A 20,869-nucleotide genomic window follows, 5' to 3' on the forward strand; every position below is an offset into this window, starting at 1 on the left:
CGCACGTTCCTGCAGGGGGTTTGTCACATAGTCCCTCCTTACAAGCGGCCGTTAGAACCCTGGGATCTGAACAGGGTGCTGATGGCTCTTCAGAAACCACCTTTCGAGCCAATGAGGGATATTTCTCTCTCACGCCTTTCGCAGAAAGTGGTCTTCCTAGTAGCAGTCACATCACTTCGGAGAGTGTCGGAGCTAGCGGCGCTGTCATGCAAAGCCCCTTTCCTGGTGTTTCACCAGGACAAGGTGGTTCTGCGTCCGGTTCCGGAATTTCTCCCTAAGGTGGTATCCCCCTTTCATCTCAATCAGGATATCTCCTTACCCTCTTTTTGTCCTCATCCAGTTCATCAGTGTGAAAAGGATTTGCACTCGTTAGATCTGGTGAGAGCACTCAGACTCTACATTTCTCGTACGGCGCCCCTGCGCCGCTCGGATGCACTCTTTGTCCTTGTCGCTGGCCAGCGTAAAGGGTCACAAGCTTCCAAATCAACCCTGGCTCGGTGGATCAAGGAACCAATTCTCGAAGCTTACCGATCTTCTGGGCTTCCGGTTCCCTCAGGGCTGAAAGCCCATTCTACCAGAGCCGTGGGTGCGTCCTGGGCTTTGCGGCACCAGGCTACGGCTCAGCAGGTGTGTCAGGCGGCTACCTGGTCGAGCCTGCACACTTTCACAAAACACTATCAGGTGCATACCTATGCTTCGGCGGATGCCAGCCTAGGTAGGCAGGTCCTTCAGGCGGCGGTTGCCCACCTGTAGGAAAGGGCCGTTTTACGGCTCTATTACGAGGTATTATTTTACCCACCCAGGGACTGCTTTTGGACGTCCCAATTGTCTGGGTCTCCCAATGGAGCGACAAAGAAGGAGGCAATTTTGTTTACTTACCGTAAATTCCTTTTCTTCTAGCTCCAATTGGGAGACCCAGCACCCGCCCCTGTTCCCTTCGGGCTGTTGTTCTTTGTGTACACATGTTGTTCATGTTGAATGGTTTCAGTTCTCCGAAATTCCTTCGGATTGAATTTACTTTAAACCAATTTATAACTTTTCCTCCTTCTTGCTTTTGCACCAAAACTGAGGAGCCCGTGATGCACGGGGGGTGTATAGGCAGAAGGGGAGGGGCTTTACACTTTTAAGTGTAATACTTTGTGTGGCCTCCGGAGGCAGAAGCTATACACTCAATTGTCTGGGTCTCCCAATTGGAGCTAGAAGAAAAGGAATTTACGGTAAGTAAACAAAATTCCCTTCTTTTTCTAAAAATGAAACACAGACAAGCATTCATTCAAATAGAATTTTTTTTTATTCAATTTTATTCATTTTTCATTTTTTTTTTATCCTTTATTATTGTTCATTGCCTCTTATGCGAAATATTTTGAAATTTGTGTTGTATATGTTATGACATAGCCTTATTCCACGAGGCAATGAGTCATCGCCCAGGAACATATGTAATGATGATGTCATGATTGGTTGCTTTCACATTTTTTTCTCTGTTTGCTGCTTCATAAGGATAAACCCTCTCTGTCTCTAAGATTCTTTTCCCTGAGGAAGGAGGCAGATGAGCCTCTGAAACGTGTAGGAATGATCTAAATAAAGAGAATAATTTGATTTATACATGCTCGTGGTTTTTAGCGTGGCATTAAACCCGTTTTCTCCAGTCCTTCATATCTAAAAATTTGCTCTATAACGGGGCCGCTGCAGAACCACCTATTTGCTCATCCACGCTAACAAAGGGGTTGTGACTGGCACAACCCGGCCAGGTGAGTGCACTGTCTTTATCCTCTTTTACTCTGTAAACCGGGTAAAACCCTATTGCGCCTTTTTTTCTCCCCCATTACAGCCTGGCGATGTTGGAAGTACAACGCATCCTTCAATGGGCGGAGGACTCCAAGTCCACCATATCCGCAGTCCACATCCCAGGCGTGGAAAACTGGGAGGCAGATTATCGCAGCCGTCAAACCGTGGACAGTGGCGAGTGGGCCCTGCATCCGGCAGTGTTTCAGTCAATCTGCCGCAAATGGTGCACTCCGGACGTGGACCTAATGGCATCCCGTCACAACAACAAGGTTCCCGTTTACGTGGCTCGTTCCCACGACCCTCAGGCATTCGCCGCGGACGCACTGGTTCAAGACTGGTCCCAGTTTCGTCTGTCCTACGTGTTTCCCCCTCTAGCTCTCTTGCCCAGAGTTCTGCGCAAGATCAGAATGGAGGGCTGTCGAGTCATCCTCATTGCACCGGACTGGCCCAGGCGAGCTTGGTATCCAGACCTGCTCCATCTGTCCGTAGAGATGCCGTGGCATCTCCCGGACCGTCCAGACCTACTCTCACAAGGTCCGTTTTTCCGCCCGAATTCTGCGGCTCTCAAATTGACGGCGTGGCTGTTGAGTCCTGGATTTTGACGGCTTCTGGTATTCCTTCTGAAGTCATCTCCACTATGACTCAGGCCCGTAAGTCTTCCTCTGCTAAGATCTATCACAGGACTTGGAAAATTTTCCTGTCCTGGTGTTGCTCTACCGACCATCCCCCTTGGCCATTCTCCTTGCCGACCCTTCTGTCTTTTCTACAGTCCGGTCTGCAGCTAGGACTGTCCCTCAGCTCTCTCAAGGGACAAGTCTCAGCTCTGTCAGTTCTGTTCCAGCGGCGTCTCGCTCGGCTGGCTCAGGTCCGCACCTTCATGCAAGGCGCGTCTCACTTCATTCCGCCTTACCGGCGGCCCTTGGATCCCTGGGACCTTAATTTAGTTCTCACGGTTTTGCAGAAACCCCCCTTTGAGCCTCTTAGGGAGGTCTCTGTGCATCGTCTTTCACAGAAAGTGGTTTTTCTGGTGGCCATAACTTCCCTCAGGAGAGTCTCTGATTTGGCCGCGCTTTCTTCGGAGTCACCTTTTTTAGTTTTTCATCAAGACAAGGTGGTTCTCCGTCCAACTCCGGATTTTCTTCCTAAGGTGGTCTCTCCTTTCCACCTTAACCAGGACATTACCCTACCTTCCTTTTGTCCGGCTCCTGTTCATCGCTTTGAAAAAGCGCTGCATACTCTGGATCTGGTGCGTGCGCTCCGGATCTATGTGTCTCGCACCGCTGCTCTTAGGCGGTGCACTTCTTTTTGTGCTAACCACAGGTCGGCGCAAGGGCCTTTCTGCTTCTAAGCCGACCTTAGCCCGTTGGATTAGATCGACCATTTCGGACGCCTACCAGAGTTCTCAGGTGCCTCCCCCCCGGGGATCAAGGCACATTCGACCAGAGCTGTTGGTGCCTCTTGGGGTTTCAGGCACCAGGCTACGGCTCAACAAGTCTGTCAGGCTGCCACTTGGACTAGCCTGCATACCTTTTCAAAGCACTACCAAGTGCATGCTCATGCTTCGGCAGATGCGAGCTTGGGCAGACGCATCCTTCAGGCGGCTGTCGCCCATTTGTGAAGTTAGGTTCTGCCTACTTCTTGCCTTTTTTCGTTTTATTTCCCACCCATGGACTGCTTTGGAACGTCCCATGGTCTGGGTCTCCCAAAGGAACGATAAAGAAAAAGAGAATTTTGTTTACTTACCGTAAATTCTTTTTCTTATAGCTCCGTATTGGGAGACCCAGCACCCTCCCTGTTGGCAATTTTCTTGTTCCGCGTGTTATCACCGGCTGTTGTCGTTGACAGAGTCTCCGGTTGTTTCGGCTTTTGCTCTGTTCTACTTGTGGGTGGCTATTCTCCTTCAGCTTTTGCACTAAACTGGCTGGGTCTGGCTCACCAGGGGGTGTATAAGCTCAGAGGGAGGAGCTACACTTTTAAGTGTAGTACTTTGTGTGTCCTCCGGAGGTAGAAGCTATACACCCATGGTCTGGGTCTCCCAATACGGAACTATAAGAAAAAGAATTTACGGTAAGTAAACAAAATTCTCTTTTTTTAATACTATTGTTACTTGAGAAATATGTCTTCAGACCGTATGTCCCATGACACTCAATCCCGCTAAATAATTAATCCGTTTGACTGTTTACTTGATCGCAGGACTCGGACCTCCGGAGTGCACTACTTCTTGAGCAGGCAGCTCATTGCTTCATCAACATGAAGAGCCCTATGGTGCGGAAGTTCGCCTTCCATATGATCCTGGCCGGCCATCGTTTTAGTAAAGCAGGGCAGGTGGGTACTCCAAAGACACACGCAAAAAAAATATTAAAAATGTGTATTAAATCTTGCTCATCTTGGAGGCTCCCAAAGACCCAATGATGTTTATTTTGGTTCCGTGATAAAGAGGAGGGCCCTCATCGTTCTTGTTTATTACTTAGGGAAATATTCCCGTCATACAAGGGCCAATGTCACCAGGTGTCTAACCTGACTGCTCCGCTCACATCCAGATGTCCAGACAGTTTATGGACCCCAGCTCTGTTCCAGTTATACTATTAAAAAACATTGATTACCAGTCACCTCCACTTCACAGTTCACACCATGCTTAGATTGAGCCATCTACACATGACATCTCAGAAGTCTGAATCTCTATCCAATGTAAGCTGAAATACAGCTTTTAAAATTAATATAGGATGTTCCTGGCTCATTCCCCATACTTAACTTGCTTTCACATCTTTATCCCCTTCATTCCCCGAGTGGATGCTAAGTGCTGCGCTTACATTTTTTCCAGCTGCCCCATAGAACATGAATAGACTGACTGTTGGGCATCTGCACTCCCATTCCATTCTGTCCCTACTGGACAACCGCTGTAACCTATAAATGCACCTGACAACGGCCCACATGTTGGCCCTCTTGGCCTTCCTGGTCATTTAGTCCATGCTGCGCCTCATTAATGCCTTCTCAAGAAGCTTCTGTGTCTTGTGGTGGATCACCCCGTGTGTGCTGGCCCAACTCTGAGGGTGTATGTAGAAATAATAGTTGAAAAGGAGCTGACTGTCATTCGTCACAATCTACTGGTCACCAATAAACAGTAGATTGTGTTTTGACTTCTGAAATAAAGTGACAAATATCAAACTGGTGCTGTAGGGATGACATTAATAGGAAACTGTCTCATATTGTGCCACAATCGCCTTTTACTATATATATATATTGCAGAAACATTACACATATCTAGTGTTTTCCCAAATTTCCAAAAAGTTTGGGAGTAAAACATTTACAATTTGAATTCTGTAAGTTGATTTCTCAATCTTCAAATGTTTTTGTTGGTTTTTTTTTTTTTTGGTTTTTTTTTTTGCACCCAGAAAAAACATGCCCTCAGATGTTATTGCCAGGCAATGCAGGTGTACAAAGGAAAAGGCTGGTCATTAGCGGAGGACCACATAAACTTTACCATTGGCCGACAGTCGGTGACGTTACGCCAGCTGGACAATGCGGTCTCTGCCTTCAGGCATATTTTAATTAATGACAGCAAACAACCAGCATTACAGCAAGGAACTTTTCTCCGGGAGTATCTCTATGTGTATAAGGTAAGGCTTCACTGTACAGAGCATTCATGGTTCTCTTAGTAATTATGCACACACACTTACTGGTACATTTTTGCGGCTATTGTGATCCAGCAGAGTATTTATTTAGCCTAGGAGCTAAATCTCTGTAAACCCTCACTTTTTGTGGAAGAAACCAAATTGGCAATCTAGCAAGCAGAGAGCAAAAGTCACATTTCTTCATCGTTCCTTATGGGAGACGCAGACCATGGGTGTATAGCTTCTGCCTCCGGAGGACACACAAAGTACAAAAAGTGTAGCTCCTCCCTCCGAGCATATACACCCCCTGGATGACCAAATCTAGCCAGTTCAATGCTTTGTGTTCAGGAGGTCACACACACATGCATTCTCATCTGATTTTTGATTTTTGATTTCAAAGAGTTGGAAGAAAAGCGGGTCCAAGCTGGACTCCCGGCATGTCCCTTCTCACCCCACTGTGTCGGCGGTGCTGTTAAGGTTGATTTTACAAGGCTGGAGCCTTACATGCCGCGCTCCTTCACCATCCCTCGGGCTCTGGCTTGAAGTGGGAGCCATCACGGTTCTCACTGCTTTGTAGGAGACCGGTCTCCATCCGCAGCCCTTTCAGGACCCTGCCGGACGGAGCGCTCACCCCTCAGGGACCTGGCCCTGCGTCTCATAAGCTAAGTATTGAGACGTTATTGAGGGGTTCCTTGTACATTTATTGTGGGGAGAGTGTGTTATTTAACTTTGCTGTGATTTCCGGCCGGTTCTCTGGTTTTCTCCTGAGAACCGCGCCGAGAGTGCCTGCTTGTCGGCCGCATGGAAAAATTTAGGCCCCGGCTTCGGCTGCGGCCTACTTTCGGTTTCACTGCCCCTGCATGTCAGTCATGCAGAGGGACAGTGCGGCGCCGCCCACTGGCCGTTCAGCTCAGGGGAGGACACTCCTCTCTGAGGAGATGTTTCCCTCCCCTGTATTTCTCTTTGGCCCTCCGGTTCCCGCTCTTGGACTAAACCCCGCCCCCCCTCCTCACTCCGGCGCCATTTTATCAGCGTTCACACACTGATTGGCACTGGCTGCTGCAGCTCTGCATCTGGCTGGGGGTCCAAGCTGTGGAATCCGGAGGGCACACAAAACGGTCTGGTAAGCCACAACCTCTGGTTGTGGACTTTCTTGTACACTCTCTGGGGGTCATTCTGAAGGAGTGTGTTCTTACTGCAGAACCTCCACCTCAGCAGCATGTCTCTCACTAGGAGCAAGGCTGCAAGGCTTTGTAGTTTACTCTATATGCACTGCATGTAAGCTCGTACTGCCTGAACCGAGCACATATCCACATTGTGATGCCTGCTCTAACATGGTGGTGCCTCAGCCTGGAGTCTCCCCAGGGGTCCCTCCGGCTGCTCCAGCCCCGGTGGCTGAACCCCCGGCTTGGGTAACTTCGTTTTCTAAAGTTATCTCCCAGTCCTTTGCCGACTCCATGGGACAGCTGTCCCGGACTCTGCTGAGCATGCATCAGCCCCCTTCTCAGGGCGCCTCTGCTGCTCCGACTCTCTCTGCAGAGCTCACAGAGGATTTTTCATCTGTTCCCAGACCCCGTCCTCCTAAACGGAGACGCAGGGACTCTTCTCCTTCCTCGTCCCACGGCTCTGATTCACGAGCTGAATCGCAGGGCGAGGAGGATGCCTTTACTGTGGGCTCGGACGCTACCTCTATGTACCCCATTGATCTATCTGAAGGTGATGCGGATGTTAGTGACTTGATTGCGTCCATTAATTCCGTACTGGACCTCAATCCACCAGTGTCAGAGGAACAAGCCTCTCTGGTAGAAAAACACCAGTTTACCTCACCTAAGAGAGCAAGGAGTATGTTTTTTAACCACTCCAGTTTTCAGGCCACTGTGACCAAGCCCAGGGCCTGTCCTGACAAACGCTTCCCAAAGCGTAGTTCTGATGACCGTTTTCCCTTTCCACCAGAGGTGGTCAAGGAGTGGGCTCATTCACCAAAGGTAGATCCTCCGGTGTCTAGAATCTCAGCCCGGACAGTTGTATCTGTGGCCGATGGCACCTCACTTAAGGATCCCACTGACCGCCAGGTTGACCTTCTGGCCAAATCTGTATATGAAGCGGCAGGGGCCTCGTTCTCCCCGTCTTTTGCAGCAGTGTGGGCTCTTAAGGCCGTCTCTGCTTCTCTGGCGGAGATGCATTCCCTCACCAGGGACTCTATGCCCGAAATGGTTGCCTTAACTTCCCAGGCTTCGGCTTTTTCATCCTATGCCATGTCTGCCATTCTGGAGGCTTCTCACCGCACGGCGGTGGCTTCCGCTAATTCCCTCGCGATCCGCAGGATCTTGTGGCTTCGAGAGTGGAAAGCAGACGCTTCTTCCAAGAAGTACCTTGCTGGGCTCCCCTTTGCTGGGTCCCGGCTGTTCGGTGAACAACTGGATGAAATAATTAAGGAGGCTACTGGCGGGAAGAGTACTTCCTTGTCACAAACTAAAACCAGGAAACCTGTCCAGGGCAGGAACCAGTCGAGGTTTCGTTCCTTTCGTTCCTCTAACTGGTCATCCTCTAAGCCCTCAGCCTCGTCCACTAACTCAGCCAAGGATCGAAAACCCAGCTGGCGCACGAAGCCGCGTCCTCAGAAGAACGGAGGACCGCTGCCACTAAGGCAGCCTCCTCTTGACTATCTGGCTGCGCCAGCAACGTCCTTGGTCGGTGGCAGGCTCTCCCACTTTGGCGACGTGTGGTTTCAACACGTCTCCGATCAGTGGGTGCGGGATATCATCTCCCACGGCTACAGGATAGAATTTTCTTCCAGCCCGCCAAACAGATTTTTTCTGTCCACTCCCCCCTGCTCCAAAGCCGCCGCCTTCTCCCAGGCCGTGGCATCCTTGCAGGCCAACGGAGTAATTGTACCGGTTCCCGCCCGGGAACTGTTCAGAGGTTTCTACTCAAATCTCTTCCTAGTCCCCAAGAAGGACGGTTCCTTCCGGCCCATCCTGGATCTCAAGCTTCTCAACAAGCATGTTCAGGTGCGGCACTTTCGCATGGAATCTCTGCGATCGGTCATTGCCTCAATGACCCAAGGAGATTTTCTAGCATCCATCGACATCAGAGATGCCTATCTGCATGTGCCAATTGCAGTTTCACACCAGCGTTGGCTACGTTTTGCAATCGGAGAGGAACATTTCCAATTCGTGGCTCTCCCCTTCGGGTTAGCCACGGCCCCTCGTGTATTCACCAAGGTCATGGCAGCAGTGGTTGCGGTTCTGCACCTCCAGGGGTTGGCAGTGATTCCTTACCTGGACGACCTTCTAGTCAAGGCTACATCCAGTGCAGACTGTCAGCGGAGTGTCTCGCTCACTCCTTGTATTACATTTTTCGTGAGAAATTTTGTTTCAATCTGCCCAAATCCACTCTGACTCCGACCCAGAGGCTTACGTACCTAGGGATGCAATTCGAGACTCTGCCGGCACTTGTGAAGCTGCTCTTAGTCAAACAGCAGTCCCTTCATCTGGCGGTGCGCTCTCTGTTGAGGCCCCGCCATCATTCCATCAGGCACCTCATGCAGGTGCTGGGTCAGATGGTGGCGTCAATGGAAGCGGTTCCCTTTGCCCAGTTCCATCTGCGTCCCCTGCAGCTGGACATTCTCCGCTGTTGGGACAAGTGGACCTCTTCCTTGCACAGGCTAGTGGCTCTGTCGCCACAGACCAGGAGCTCTCTTCAGTGGTGGCTTCGGCCCCTCTCTCTGTCCCAGGGACGCTCCTTTCTTGCCCCGTCCTGGGTGATTCTCACCACGGATGCCAGTCTATCCGGCTGGGGAGCAGTGTTTCTCCACCACCGAGCACAGGGCACTTTGACTTCGTCCGAATCAGCCCTCTCGATCAATGTGCTGGAAATCAGAGCTGTGCTCCTAGCTCTCGTAGCCTTTCACCACCTGTTGGCGGGCAAGCACATTCGAGTCCAGTCAGACAACACGACAGCGGTTGCCTACATCAATCACCAGGGCGGGACTCGCAGCCGCCTAGCAATGTTGGAAGTTCAACGTATCCTTCAGTGGACGGAGGACTCCAAGTCCACCATATCCGCAGTCCACATCCCAGGCGTAGAAAACTGGGAGGCAGATTATCTCAGCCGTCAAACCGTGGACAGCGGCGAGTGGGCCCTGCATCCGGCAGTGTTCCGGTCATTCTGCCGCAAGTGGGGCACTCCGGAAGTGGATCTAATGGCATCCCGGCACAACAACAAGGTCCCGGTTTACGTGGCTCGCTCCCACGATCCTCAGGCCTTGGCGGCAGATGTGCTGGTTCAGGATTGGTCCCAGTTCCGTCTGGCCTACGTTTTTCCCCCTCTAGCTCTCTTGCCCAGAGTCCTGCGCAAGATGAGAATGGAGGGCCGTCGGGTCATAATCATTGCTCCAGACTGGCCCAGGCGAGCTTGGTACCCAGACCTGCTCCGTCTGTCCGTAGAGGTGCCGTGGCATCTCCCGGACCGCCCAGACCTTCTCTCACAAGGTCCGTTTTTCCGCCAGAATTCTGCGGCTCTCAGATTGACAGCGTGGCTCTTGAGTCCTGGATCCTGACGGCTTCAGGCATTCCTTCCAAGGTCATCTCCACTATGACTCAGGCTCGGAAGTCTTCCTCGGCCAGGATTTACCACAGGACTTGGAGAATTTTCCTGTCCTGGTGTCGCTCTTCCGGCCATGCTCCTTGGCAGTTTTCCTTGCCGACCATCCTGTCCTTTCTACAGTCCGGTCTGCAGCTAGGACTATCCCTCAATTCCCTCAAGGGACAGGTTTCGGCTCTGTCAGTGTTGTTCCAGCGGCGTATCGCCCGACTGGCCCAGGTGCGCACCTTCATGCAGGGCGCATCTCACATCATTCCGCCTTACCGGCGGCCTCTGGATCCCTGGGACCTTAATCTGGTCCTCACGGCCTTACAGAAACCCCCCTTTGAGCCTCTTAGGGAGGGTTCTTTGTTTCGACTTTCACAGAAAGTGGTCTTTCTGGTGGCCATAACGTCTCTCAGGAGAGTCTCTGATTTGGCTGCGCTCTCTTCGGAGTCACCCTTTTTGGTTTTTCACCAAGACAAGGTGGTTCTCCGTCCGACTCCGGACTTTCTCCCTAAGGTGGTGTCTCCTTTCCACCTTAACCAGGACATTTCATTGCCTTCCCTTTGTCCGGCCCCTGTGCATCGCTTTGAGAAGGCGTTGCATACTTTAGATTTGGTGCGGGCGCTCCGGATCTATGTGTCACGCACCGCTGCTCTTAGGCGGTGCACCTCTCTTTTTGTGCTGACCACAGGTCAGCGCAAGGGTCTCTCGGCTTCTAAACCGACCCTAGCTCGTTGGATTAGGTCGGCCATATCCGATGCCTACCAATGTTCTCAGGTGCCTCCCCCGCCGGGGATTAAGGCGCACTCGACCAGAGCTGTCGGTGCCTCTTGGGCTTTCAGGCACCAGGCTACGGCTCAGCAGGTCTGTCAGGCTGCCACTTGGTCTAGTCTGCACACCTTTTCGAAGCACTACCAAGTGCATGCTCATGCTTCGGCAGATGCGAGCTTGGGCAGACGCATCCTTCAGGCGGCTGTCGCCCATTTGTGAAGTTAGGTTTTGCCTACTTCTCAGTTTCTGTTTATTTCCCACCCATGGACTGCTTTGAGACGTCCCATGGTCTGGGTCTCCCATAAGGAACGATGAAGAAAAAGAGAATTTTGTTTACTTACCGTAAATTCTTTTTCTTATAGTTCTGACATGGGAGACCCAGCACCCTCCCTGTTGCCTGTTGGCAGTTCTTGTTCCGTGTGTTTTCACCGGCTGTTGTTGTAGACAGAGGTTCCGGTTATTCCGGGTTTAACTCTATCTCTACTTGTGGGTGGATGTCCTCCTTCAGCTTTTGCACTAAACTGGCTAGATTTGGTCATCCAGGGGGTGTATATGCTCGGAGGGAGGAGCTACACTTTTTAGTGTAGTACTTTGTGTGTCCTCCGGAGGCAGAAGCTATACACCCATGGTCTGGGTCTCCCATGTCGGAACTATAAGAAAAAGAATTTACGGTAAGTAAACAAAATTCTCTTTTTTTGCTAGACACAATGTGGTGTGGATGTCCTTCATATCCATCCAAAGTTAACATCCAATGGAGTTTGTATGTTCTCCTCATGTTTTCATTAGGTTCCTCCCAAAGTAGAGAAAAGTATGGATGGATCAATTGAATAAAATTTTTGGTACTCTGAAATTGGATTGTGTGTAATTACATAGCAATGTTTTCAGTACTGTGGAATATGTTGGTTTTATAGAACTGGTCAAATACAATCTCTTATAATTAGGATTAAGATTGATGGCTGCCTTGACACTCAGGGACTGCTACCTAATAGCTTATTTAGGAGGCCCCTTCATAGTTTATCAGGCTCTGTGCTGCAGTGCCAGGTCCAGCTTCTACTACTGGAATCAAAGGCTGTCCTTGGTAAACTATGAAGGCAATACGGTGTTCACTGTATCAACAGGGCCCCTTTAACTAGCTGATTGGTGAGGTGTTGAGAAATAGACCCGCACCGATCTGCTATTGGTGATCTATCCCAAGAAAGGCCCATCAATCTTGGAGAGCTATTCAACATTGAACATTTAATAGTCTTCAACTCTAGAGGGAGCCAAACCTCAATGATATAAGTAATGTAGACAAGTGATGTGCAAGTATAAACAGATAATTATGTGCATGCGACTTGTCACTGGGATGCCACTCATTATTCTCTGGCTTAAAACAGACCGTCTGGTGATCTATTTATGACCTATATTTAGAATGGGTCATCAATATCTTATCTTTTGGGGTCTGACACCCAGCACCCCAACTGATCAGCTGTTATTGGCTCCAGCAGCAGCTGCGTGTAAGTAGTGAGCTGAGCTGTATAGCAACAAGAGGACACTTGAGCTCCTCAATATTCACATCCAGCCGCTGCCAGAGGGAATAACAGCTGATCAGTTCGGGTGTTGGACATCCACCATTCTGATACTGATGATCTACAACGATGGCCAAAAGTTCTGGGATTGACACAAATTTTAGTTTTCACTAAGTTCAAATGTTTGTGTTTACTGTATTTCATCAGATTTTATACATTTATTGAAAAATTTATCAAGTTTATGCAAAGACTCAGTACTTACAGCATTGTCCCTTATATTACAAGCCCTCTGTACTTCCCCGAGCAACTGGATATTCACTTCTGTGCAGAATCCTGACTCACTGCAACCCATTCTTGACTAATGAGTGCTTGGAGTTTATCACAATTTCTGTATTCTGGTTTGTCTTCCTTTTTGAGGAAAGACCACAAGTTTTCAATGGGATTGAGATCTGGGGAGTTTCCTGACCATGGATGCAGGATTTCAATTTTTTTATCACTGAGCCATTTAGTTAGTACATTTTCCTTGTGATACGGTCTCCATTAGGGTTCTTTTCCACTTGAGATTTTCATGTACAAGTGCGATCCGATAAAACATAGGATTGCACTCGCACCAGTGTTAATCAATGAGGCAGTGTCCTTCTGCTATTTTTTCCTCAGCTCTGATTGTGCTGAGGTTTAAAGCGCAGCATTCATATGGCTTCGTAGATCGCACCAGACTTGCTAGGGGTGCGAGAAAAATATTGCATGGCATTACATACGCATGTGATACAGATGGTATACACATGTCACACGGAACCTTGGTGAGAAAAATCTACACACTCGCACGACACTCATGACTCTCGCATGTCATACGGATGCCAGGTGAGAAAAAAAAAAAACGCAGACCATACACATGATATTCGTCCAAGTTTTCAGGGCGAGTATCACAGTGATTATTTCTCTGACGCCTCATTGGGGGACACAGGACCATGGGTGTTATGCTGCCTATCCATAGGAGGACACTAAGTAGATGCAAAAGCATAGCTCCTCCTCTGCAGTATACACCCCCTGGCCGGGCCAGGCAACCTCCGTTTTAGCTTGGTGTCTGTAGGAGGCACTTCCTTTCAAGGTTTGTTATTTTTTGAGGGCGACTGTTTCCTTTTGGGACCGATCTCCCACTACCATCAACGGGCGGGAACGTGGAGTGTTGCCTCGATGTACCCCCTCCTAAGACGCTGGATCCTGGGCTGGACGACTGGTTCCACAGACACCGATTTTCCAAAGCCCAGGGTAGAGGCCATTGCCCCTATAGCCCAATTCCTCAGCCCCTCTTTGCAGGCTCTGAGTTGAATATGGCACAGCAATGCTATTTTCACTGCCTGGACTGAAGCAGTGTTTTAAGGGGAGATCCCCCCCTGACTGTTTTCCCAGACAAAGGGAGAAAAGAAGACACCCCCCCCCCCCCCGCCGCCACCGCCGCAACGATCAGCCCAGAGCCTAGAGCTCCCAGCCCACCGGAATGGGCACAGTTTCTGTCCCAATCCATGGAAAAACTGTCACAGAACCTGGTGCTGGCTATGCAATGTCGTCCTACACACCCTTCTGGGGTCCCTGGACGGAACGCAGCCTGAGGATACCCCTATGGAGGATCCTTCTGAGGTAATCCAGGCACATGCTTCACCGGTTGCAGGGATCAGGAAAAGAGCACACGGCCAGGTGTCTCCAGCGGGCTCTAACTCGGGAGCACGCAGGGCAGGCTCTCCGACACGCTCCACGGCTTCTGAAGAGCTGGAGGAGGGAGAATGCTGTTTATACCAAGAGGATTCCTTGGTATCCGCCTCCCCAGATGATCAAACTGCAATAGACTTCTCCTTTAAGAGGGCAAGGAAACCCCAAAAGGTTTTCGCTGATCACCCAGGGACATTTACAGTATTTATTATGAGAGAGTCCCTTGCTGAGTGCAAGGAGGAGAGCCCTAAGGATCCTGCACACACAGTGTTAACTTTTCTCTAGCTTGCTGGCTGGAGGAGGGGGGAAGTCACTCCTGTTTGCAGAAAGTCCTGCAGATAATTTCCTGGTGGCAGGGGGAGGGCCCAGGGCTCAGGGACTGTTTATTTGCTCTAGCAGAAAAGCCAGCTGATAACCACCAGCGACAAGCTGTGTGCTGACTGGAGGGAGAGGGAGGAAAACTATCAGAAGCTCCCTTCCCGCCTTTTTTTACTACCCACAGCAGGGGGGGGCACACTGACTTCATCTTCGCGCTCTTTTATCACTAAGCCCCGCCCCCCGCGGCCGCGATAAGCCCCCTTCCCCCCCAGGAAAACGTGCGAAGATCTCCATAGAGCTTAATCCTTCCTGAGGACAGGGCTATCTGCTGATTCTGGTGAGGTGCTTGCTTCACTTGTAGCTCTGCTGAGCATTGCTCCCCCTCCTGGCATACTCCTATTAGGAACATGCAGAATTCTAAGGGCACTAAGAGTGCTAAGGCCCACATAGTCTATTATTCAGCCTGCACTGCCTGCCACGCTGAGCTACCACGTAAACACACCTCTTCTCCATGTGAGTCCTGTGCGCCTATAGCCCCCCAAAAGCAAAGGGAGAAGCCTGACAGGCGCTTCGATAACCGAAAACTCATGGAGTCCCGGTACCTTTTTTGCCTCACCTGCCCCTAAGGGCTGGGTCGATCCGCTCCCTCGGTCGACCACCCCCCCCCCCGGTCTCCCGCCTTACCACAAAGCCATCAAGGACTTGACAGACAGACAGGTGGAGCACCTCGCCCGCTCTGTTTTTGAGGCTGCGGGTTCCTCCCTCTCGCCCTCCTTTGCCGCTGTGTGGGTCGCAAAGGCGATCTCGGTGTGGGCAGAATCCCTTAACACTTCGCTTGAGGAATCCCAGTTCACTCATACCTTCACAGAGGTAACAGCTCAAATTGCCGCTGCGGCGGAGTACCTCATGCAGGCCTCCATGGATTCTGCTACCTGCGCAGCGTTTGCCGCCTCAAATACCTTAGCCATCCGTAGAGCTCTCTGGCTCCGACAATGGCGAGTGGACTCTGCCTCCAAGAAGTCTCTCACGGGCCTTCCCTTTTTTCCAAACCGATTGTTTGGCGAACGTCTGGACAAGCTCATTTCTGACGCCACGGGAGGAAAGAGTACCTCCCTCCCCCAGCTGAAGTCCAGGACGTCCTTCACCAGACGTCCACAGTTTTCGTTCCGCTCCTTTCGGAACTCATTTGGTTGGTCGACATCCCGTGCTGTCCCCGCCACCGTCCGCGGACTACGCAGGGACCGACCACCTCAGCTCTCCCCGAAACCCACGTCATCATGGCAGCCTAGACCGAAACAGTCCAGGACTAGGGAGACTCGGCCACAACGTTTTCCCCCCTCATGACTCCTTCGGCGCCCCGGAAGACACACTCATTGTAGGAGGTCGACTGTGGCTCTTTCATCACATCTGGGCTGCCGCCTCAGACGACAAATGGGTGCGAGACCTTGTGTCTTCCGGTTACCACATAGAATTTCGGACCCGACCCCCGAGTCGGTTCTTTCTCTCAAACCCCCCAAAGACTCGAAAACGACGCAAAGCTTTTTTTCTCAGCAATCCACTCGCTCCAAACAGCAGGAGTGATAATACCTGTCCCAGACGACGAGAAGTTCGGGGGGTTTTATTCCAACCTCTTTGAACTGACCCATCCTTTTTTGGAGACCACAAACACCTAAACAAACATGTGAACGTACGGAGATTCAGAATGGAGTCCCTAAGGTCCATTATTGCATCCATGGTCGAAGGGGAATTCCTCGCCTCCATAGACATCAAGGACGCGTACCTGCACATACCTATCGCCCCAGATCTCCAAAAGTTCCTCCGCTTCGCAATTCAGGACTCCCACTTTCAATTCATAGCTCTACCCTTCGGCCTTGCCACCGCACCAAGGGTCTTCACCAAAGTCATGGCGGCCACCATGAGCGTCCTTCACGCCAGGGGAGTAGTCGTTCTCCCTTACTTGGACGACCTCATCAAGGCCCCCTCCTTCCGCTACTGCTCAACCAGCGTACAGATCACTGTGGACACCCTATCCCGCTTAGGGTGGCTAGGAATCTGGACAAATCATCCCCGATCCCATCACGATCCATCACCTTCCTGGGCATGTCCCTGGACACCCGTCGGGGCTTGATCCTTCTCCCTCAGGACAAGACGATCGCTCTTCAACGAGCGGTACGCTGCCTTCTACGTCCTCCGTCTCGCTTCATTCGATTCAGCATGAAAGTGCTCGGTAGGATGGTGACAGCTATGGAAGCAGTACCCTTTGCTCAACTGCACCTCCGCCCACTGCAGCAAACCCTTCTAGCGGCCTGGGACAAGAGCCCCTTCTCCCTGGACAGACATCTTCACCTGACGCCTTCAGTCAGGTACGCACTCCGCTGGTGGCTTCGGTCCTCATCCCTATCGAAGGGGAGATCTTTTCTCTCAGTGAACTGGCTGGTCCTGACCACTGACGCCAGCCTCCTAGGCTGGGGAGCAGTGTACCGGCACCACACTGCTAAAGGACGTTGGACGCCCCAGGAGTCTTTCCTACCCTTAAACATCTTGGAACTCTGTGCGATCTTCCTCGCGCTCATAGCGTTCTGCCCTCTGCTAGCGAATCGTCAGATTCGAGTCCAATCGGACAATGCGACAGCTGTAGCCTATATCAATCGGAAGGGGGGCACCCGCAGCAAAGTGGCTCATCTCGAGGCCCTCGATCCTCAGCTGGGCCGAATTGTCGGGATCAGTGATATCAGCGGTACACATACCGGGGGTAGAGAACTGGGCAGCAGACTTTCTAAGTCGCCAAGGCCTGGCCGCCGGAGAATGGTCTCTCCACCCAGATGTGTTTCTACACATCTGCACTCGCTGGGGCACACCAGACGTGGACCTAATGGCCTCAAGGTTGAATGCAAAGGTACCCGCGTTCATAGCCAGGTCACGCGACCCGCAGTCCATCGGCGCGGATGCTCTAGTCTGCTCCTGGCACCACTTCCGCCTGCCTTACATATTTCCACCTCTATCCCTGCTGCTGCGGGTAATCAGGAAGATCAAGGCAGAGGGAGTCCCGGTGATACTGATGGCACCGGACTGGCCCAGGCGCGCCTGGTACACCGAATTAGTACAAATGCTCACAGACGCACCGTGGCGCCTTCCAGACGTCCCAGACTTGCTGACCCAAGGGCCCATTTCCCATCAGAACACCAGAGCCCTGAAGCTGATGGCATGGCCATTGAGACCTGGGTATTAACAAGAGCGGGATTCTCCCCCGCGGTTATTTCCACCATGATCGGCGCCCGAAAGCCTGCTTCATCCCGCATTTACCACCGTACGTGGAAAATCTTCCTTTCATGGTGCAGGGAAACTAACGTCCAGCCTATGCCTCTGGCCATCCCCAGAATTCTCGACTTTCTACAGTCTGGCTTGCAAGCGGGATTGGCTCTCAGTTCCCTTAAAGGGCAGGTCTCAGCGCTCTCAATCTTCTACCAATGCCGCCTGGCTCAAAAACCGCAAGTCAAGACCTTCCTCCAGGGTGTTTCCCATCTAGTTCCCCCGTAGAAACGGCCGCTGGAACCATGGGACCTCAACCGTCTCCAGAGGTCTCCCTTTGAACCCCTCAAGGAAATCCTCCCTTACTCTTCTGTCCTGTAGGGTAACATTCCTGGTGGCAATCAGTCCATCAGACGGGTTTCGGAGCTAGCAGCACTCTCTCTTGCCGCGAGCCTTTTCTGAGCTTTCACCAGGACAAGGTGGTTCTGCGCCCCCTTCCGGATTTCCTTCCAAAGGTTCTTACCCAGTTTCATTTGAACGAGGACATTGTTCTGCCTTCCTTTTGTCCACACCCGGTTCATAGGGTGGAAAGGTCTCTGCATTCGTTAGACCTCGTCAGAGCTCTCAGATATTACATATCCAGGACAGCCCCCTTTAGGAAAACAGACTCTTTGTTCGTCATTCCTGAGGGGCCTAAGAAGGGACAGGCAGCTTCAAAGGCGACTCTGGCTCACTGGATTCGCTCTGCAATCCAGGAAGTCTATCGCTTGCAACTCAAGCCCATTCCTAGTGGGCTGCGGGCTCATTCCACGCGAGCAGTTGGCGCTTCGTGGGCCATTCGGCATCAGGCTTCAGTGGAACAGGTGTGTAAGGCTGCGACCTGGTCTAGCCTACATACGTTTTCAAAGCATTACAGAGTCCATACCCAGGTTTCAACTGAGGCAAATCTGGGTAGGAAAATTCTGCAGACGGCAGTAGAGCACCTCTCTCAGTAGGCGCTCCAGGCTGTCTGGGACTGGTTCCTAGTCCTTTGGTTGCGTTGTCTTGTTTTTATTTTTCCCACCCATGGACTGCTTTAGGACGTCCCATGGTCTTGTGTCCCCCAATGAGGCGTCAGAGAAAAACGGATTTTTGTGTACTCACCGTAAAATCGTTTTCTCTTAGCCATCATTGGGGGACACAGCACCCACCCTGTTGCCCTGTTGGGCCTTGGTTCTCTCAGTACCTTATTTGGTTATGACTCTTCTTTTCTCATGTTCCTCTGTTGAGAAGTTTTTACTGTTTTTTTTTTTTTTTCTCCTACTGCTTGTGTACTAAAACTAAGGTTGCCTGGCCCGGCCAGGGGGTATATACTGCAGAGGAGGAGCTATGCTTTTGCATCTACTTAGTGTCCTCCTATGGATAGGCAGCATAACACCCATGGTCCTGTGTCCCCCAATGATGGCTAAGAGAAAACGATTTTACGGTGAGTACACAAAAATCCGTTTTTTATCGCAAGTGGAAAAGAGCCCTTCTACTGGAAAAAGCATTGTTCATCACCAAATTGCTTCTAAATCATTGGGAGAAGTTGCTCTTGGAGATGAAAAGCCTCCACACATGAATTGACTCTGGATGCTTTACTGTAGGCATGATACAGGACTCATGGTAGCGTTCAGCTTTTCTTCTCTGGACAATTATTCTCCCAGATATCTCAAATGGTCTGAAGGGGACTTTCAGAGAAAAAAATTGTACCCCAGTCCTCTGCAGTCCAATCACTGTACTTACTGCAAAGTAACTTACCCTGAAGCCCCCTTTTAATTCAAGGCAGAGGGCTCATTCACAATTTTGCCCAAGAGCATGGCCATGAATACAGAATGGTAACTAATCATCATCAGGAGCCATTTAGTGATGAACAATGCTTTTTCCAACATGATGTAGCACCAAGTTAAAAGGAAAAGTGACACCGCATTGAAATGTTGGGTCCATGGCCACAAAACTCCATTGAGAACGTGTGGTCAATCCTCAATAAGTGGATGGTCAAGCGCAACTTGCAATAAACACCAAACCTTGATTAGACCTGGGTAGGTGACATCAGGCAGGATTTGGCCCAGAAGCGAATATTTAGCTGCCAGGGTTATTTGCTGATAATCTTGAAAAATGAGGGTCAACACTATAAATAATGAGTCTTTATATAAACTTGATGTGTTACTAATTAAAAGTTTGACATTTTATGAAATGCTTATAATTATACATCAATAACCATAAAAACATTTGGAAAAAAAATCTAGAAACACTTAAGCAGCAAACTTTGTCCCAAATTTTGCTTTTAGCCACGACCATTTACTGAGGATATGTCATCCATGTAATTTGACTGGACAATCCCTTTAATCCTTTGCTGTGTATGTCGCTACATTGTCTAGAAAAGTGTGACCTGCTTATCTGGGTGTCAGCATCATGGCACTCAGGTTATTCCAATGGCAGAGAGCGATGACACATAATGAAGATTTGCCATCACTAGATGATCAGTGGACATGCCTGGCTCGGACCCTGGGGCATCATAAGATTAAGGCTATGTTCACACACTGCGTTTTTTACCTGCGTTTTTGGTCCGTTTTTGCGGCAGAAATTTCTTGAGAAATTCTTGTAACCTTTCTGCAGACATTCCCCAGCAAAACCTATGGCAAAAAAAATTAGCTGTGCGCACACTGCGTTTTTTTTCTTAAGAAAATTCTTTCAGTAGATTTTCTTAAGAAACAGAATGAGCATGTCACGTCTTTTTTGCAGCTAACTGCATTATTCACTCCATTGACTGTAATGTAATCATAAAATAGCGCAGGAATAACGCAGGTAGCAAGTGATGTGCGTTATTCCTGTGTTTTGCAGGGAAGTGATGTCACTAGGACAGGAGGAAGAAGAGAAAAAAAAACGTGTGCTCCGCTGTATTTTTACCTTCCAGCTGGGTAAACACACAGCGGCGGCCCGGTATTCTCAGGCTGGGGAGAGCGAGGGACAGGGTTAATGCCCCCTCACCCTCCCGCAGCTGAGAACATCAGCCGCAGCTGCCCCGGGACTGTCGCATCCTTTATGCGACAGTCCCGGAGTGTCCCCGGCTCTTCCAGATGCCGTGATACAGGGGCAATCCAGGTAATATGGAGTTAACGGCAGCCAATAGCTGCCGCTAAGTCCAAGATTAGTTATGGCAGCGTCTATGACACACCGTCACTAATCTGAAAGTAAAGAAACACTCACACACCGAAAAATCCTTTATTTTGAATAAAAGACAAAAAGCCCCTCTTTATCCAGTATATTAAACCCCCCGAAACACACAGCTCTGACGTAATCCACAGCGAT

The 20,869-nt window shown here is 50.4% G+C and overlaps 1 protein-coding gene across 2 annotated transcripts in view; it reads left to right on the forward strand.

Annotated features, from left to right (window-relative positions):
• TRAPPC8 (trafficking protein particle complex subunit 8) overlaps window positions 1–20,869 on the forward strand; it is a 170,714-nt gene that overhangs the window by 82,844 nt on the left and 67,001 nt on the right. For both annotated transcript variants that reach the window (XM_075353322.1, XM_075353323.1), the window contains 2 exons: window positions 3,979–4,110; window positions 5,178–5,402. In XM_075353322.1, coding sequence (XP_075209437.1) covers window positions 3,979–4,110; window positions 5,178–5,402 — 357 coding nt within the window. The remainder of the gene's footprint in view (window positions 1–3,978; window positions 4,111–5,177; window positions 5,403–20,869) is intronic.

Source organism: Anomaloglossus baeobatrachus, chromosome 6, assembly GCF_048569485.1.
Source record: "Anomaloglossus baeobatrachus isolate aAnoBae1 chromosome 6, aAnoBae1.hap1, whole genome shotgun sequence".
NCBI lineage: Eukaryota > Metazoa > Chordata > Amphibia > Anura > Aromobatidae > Anomaloglossus > Anomaloglossus baeobatrachus.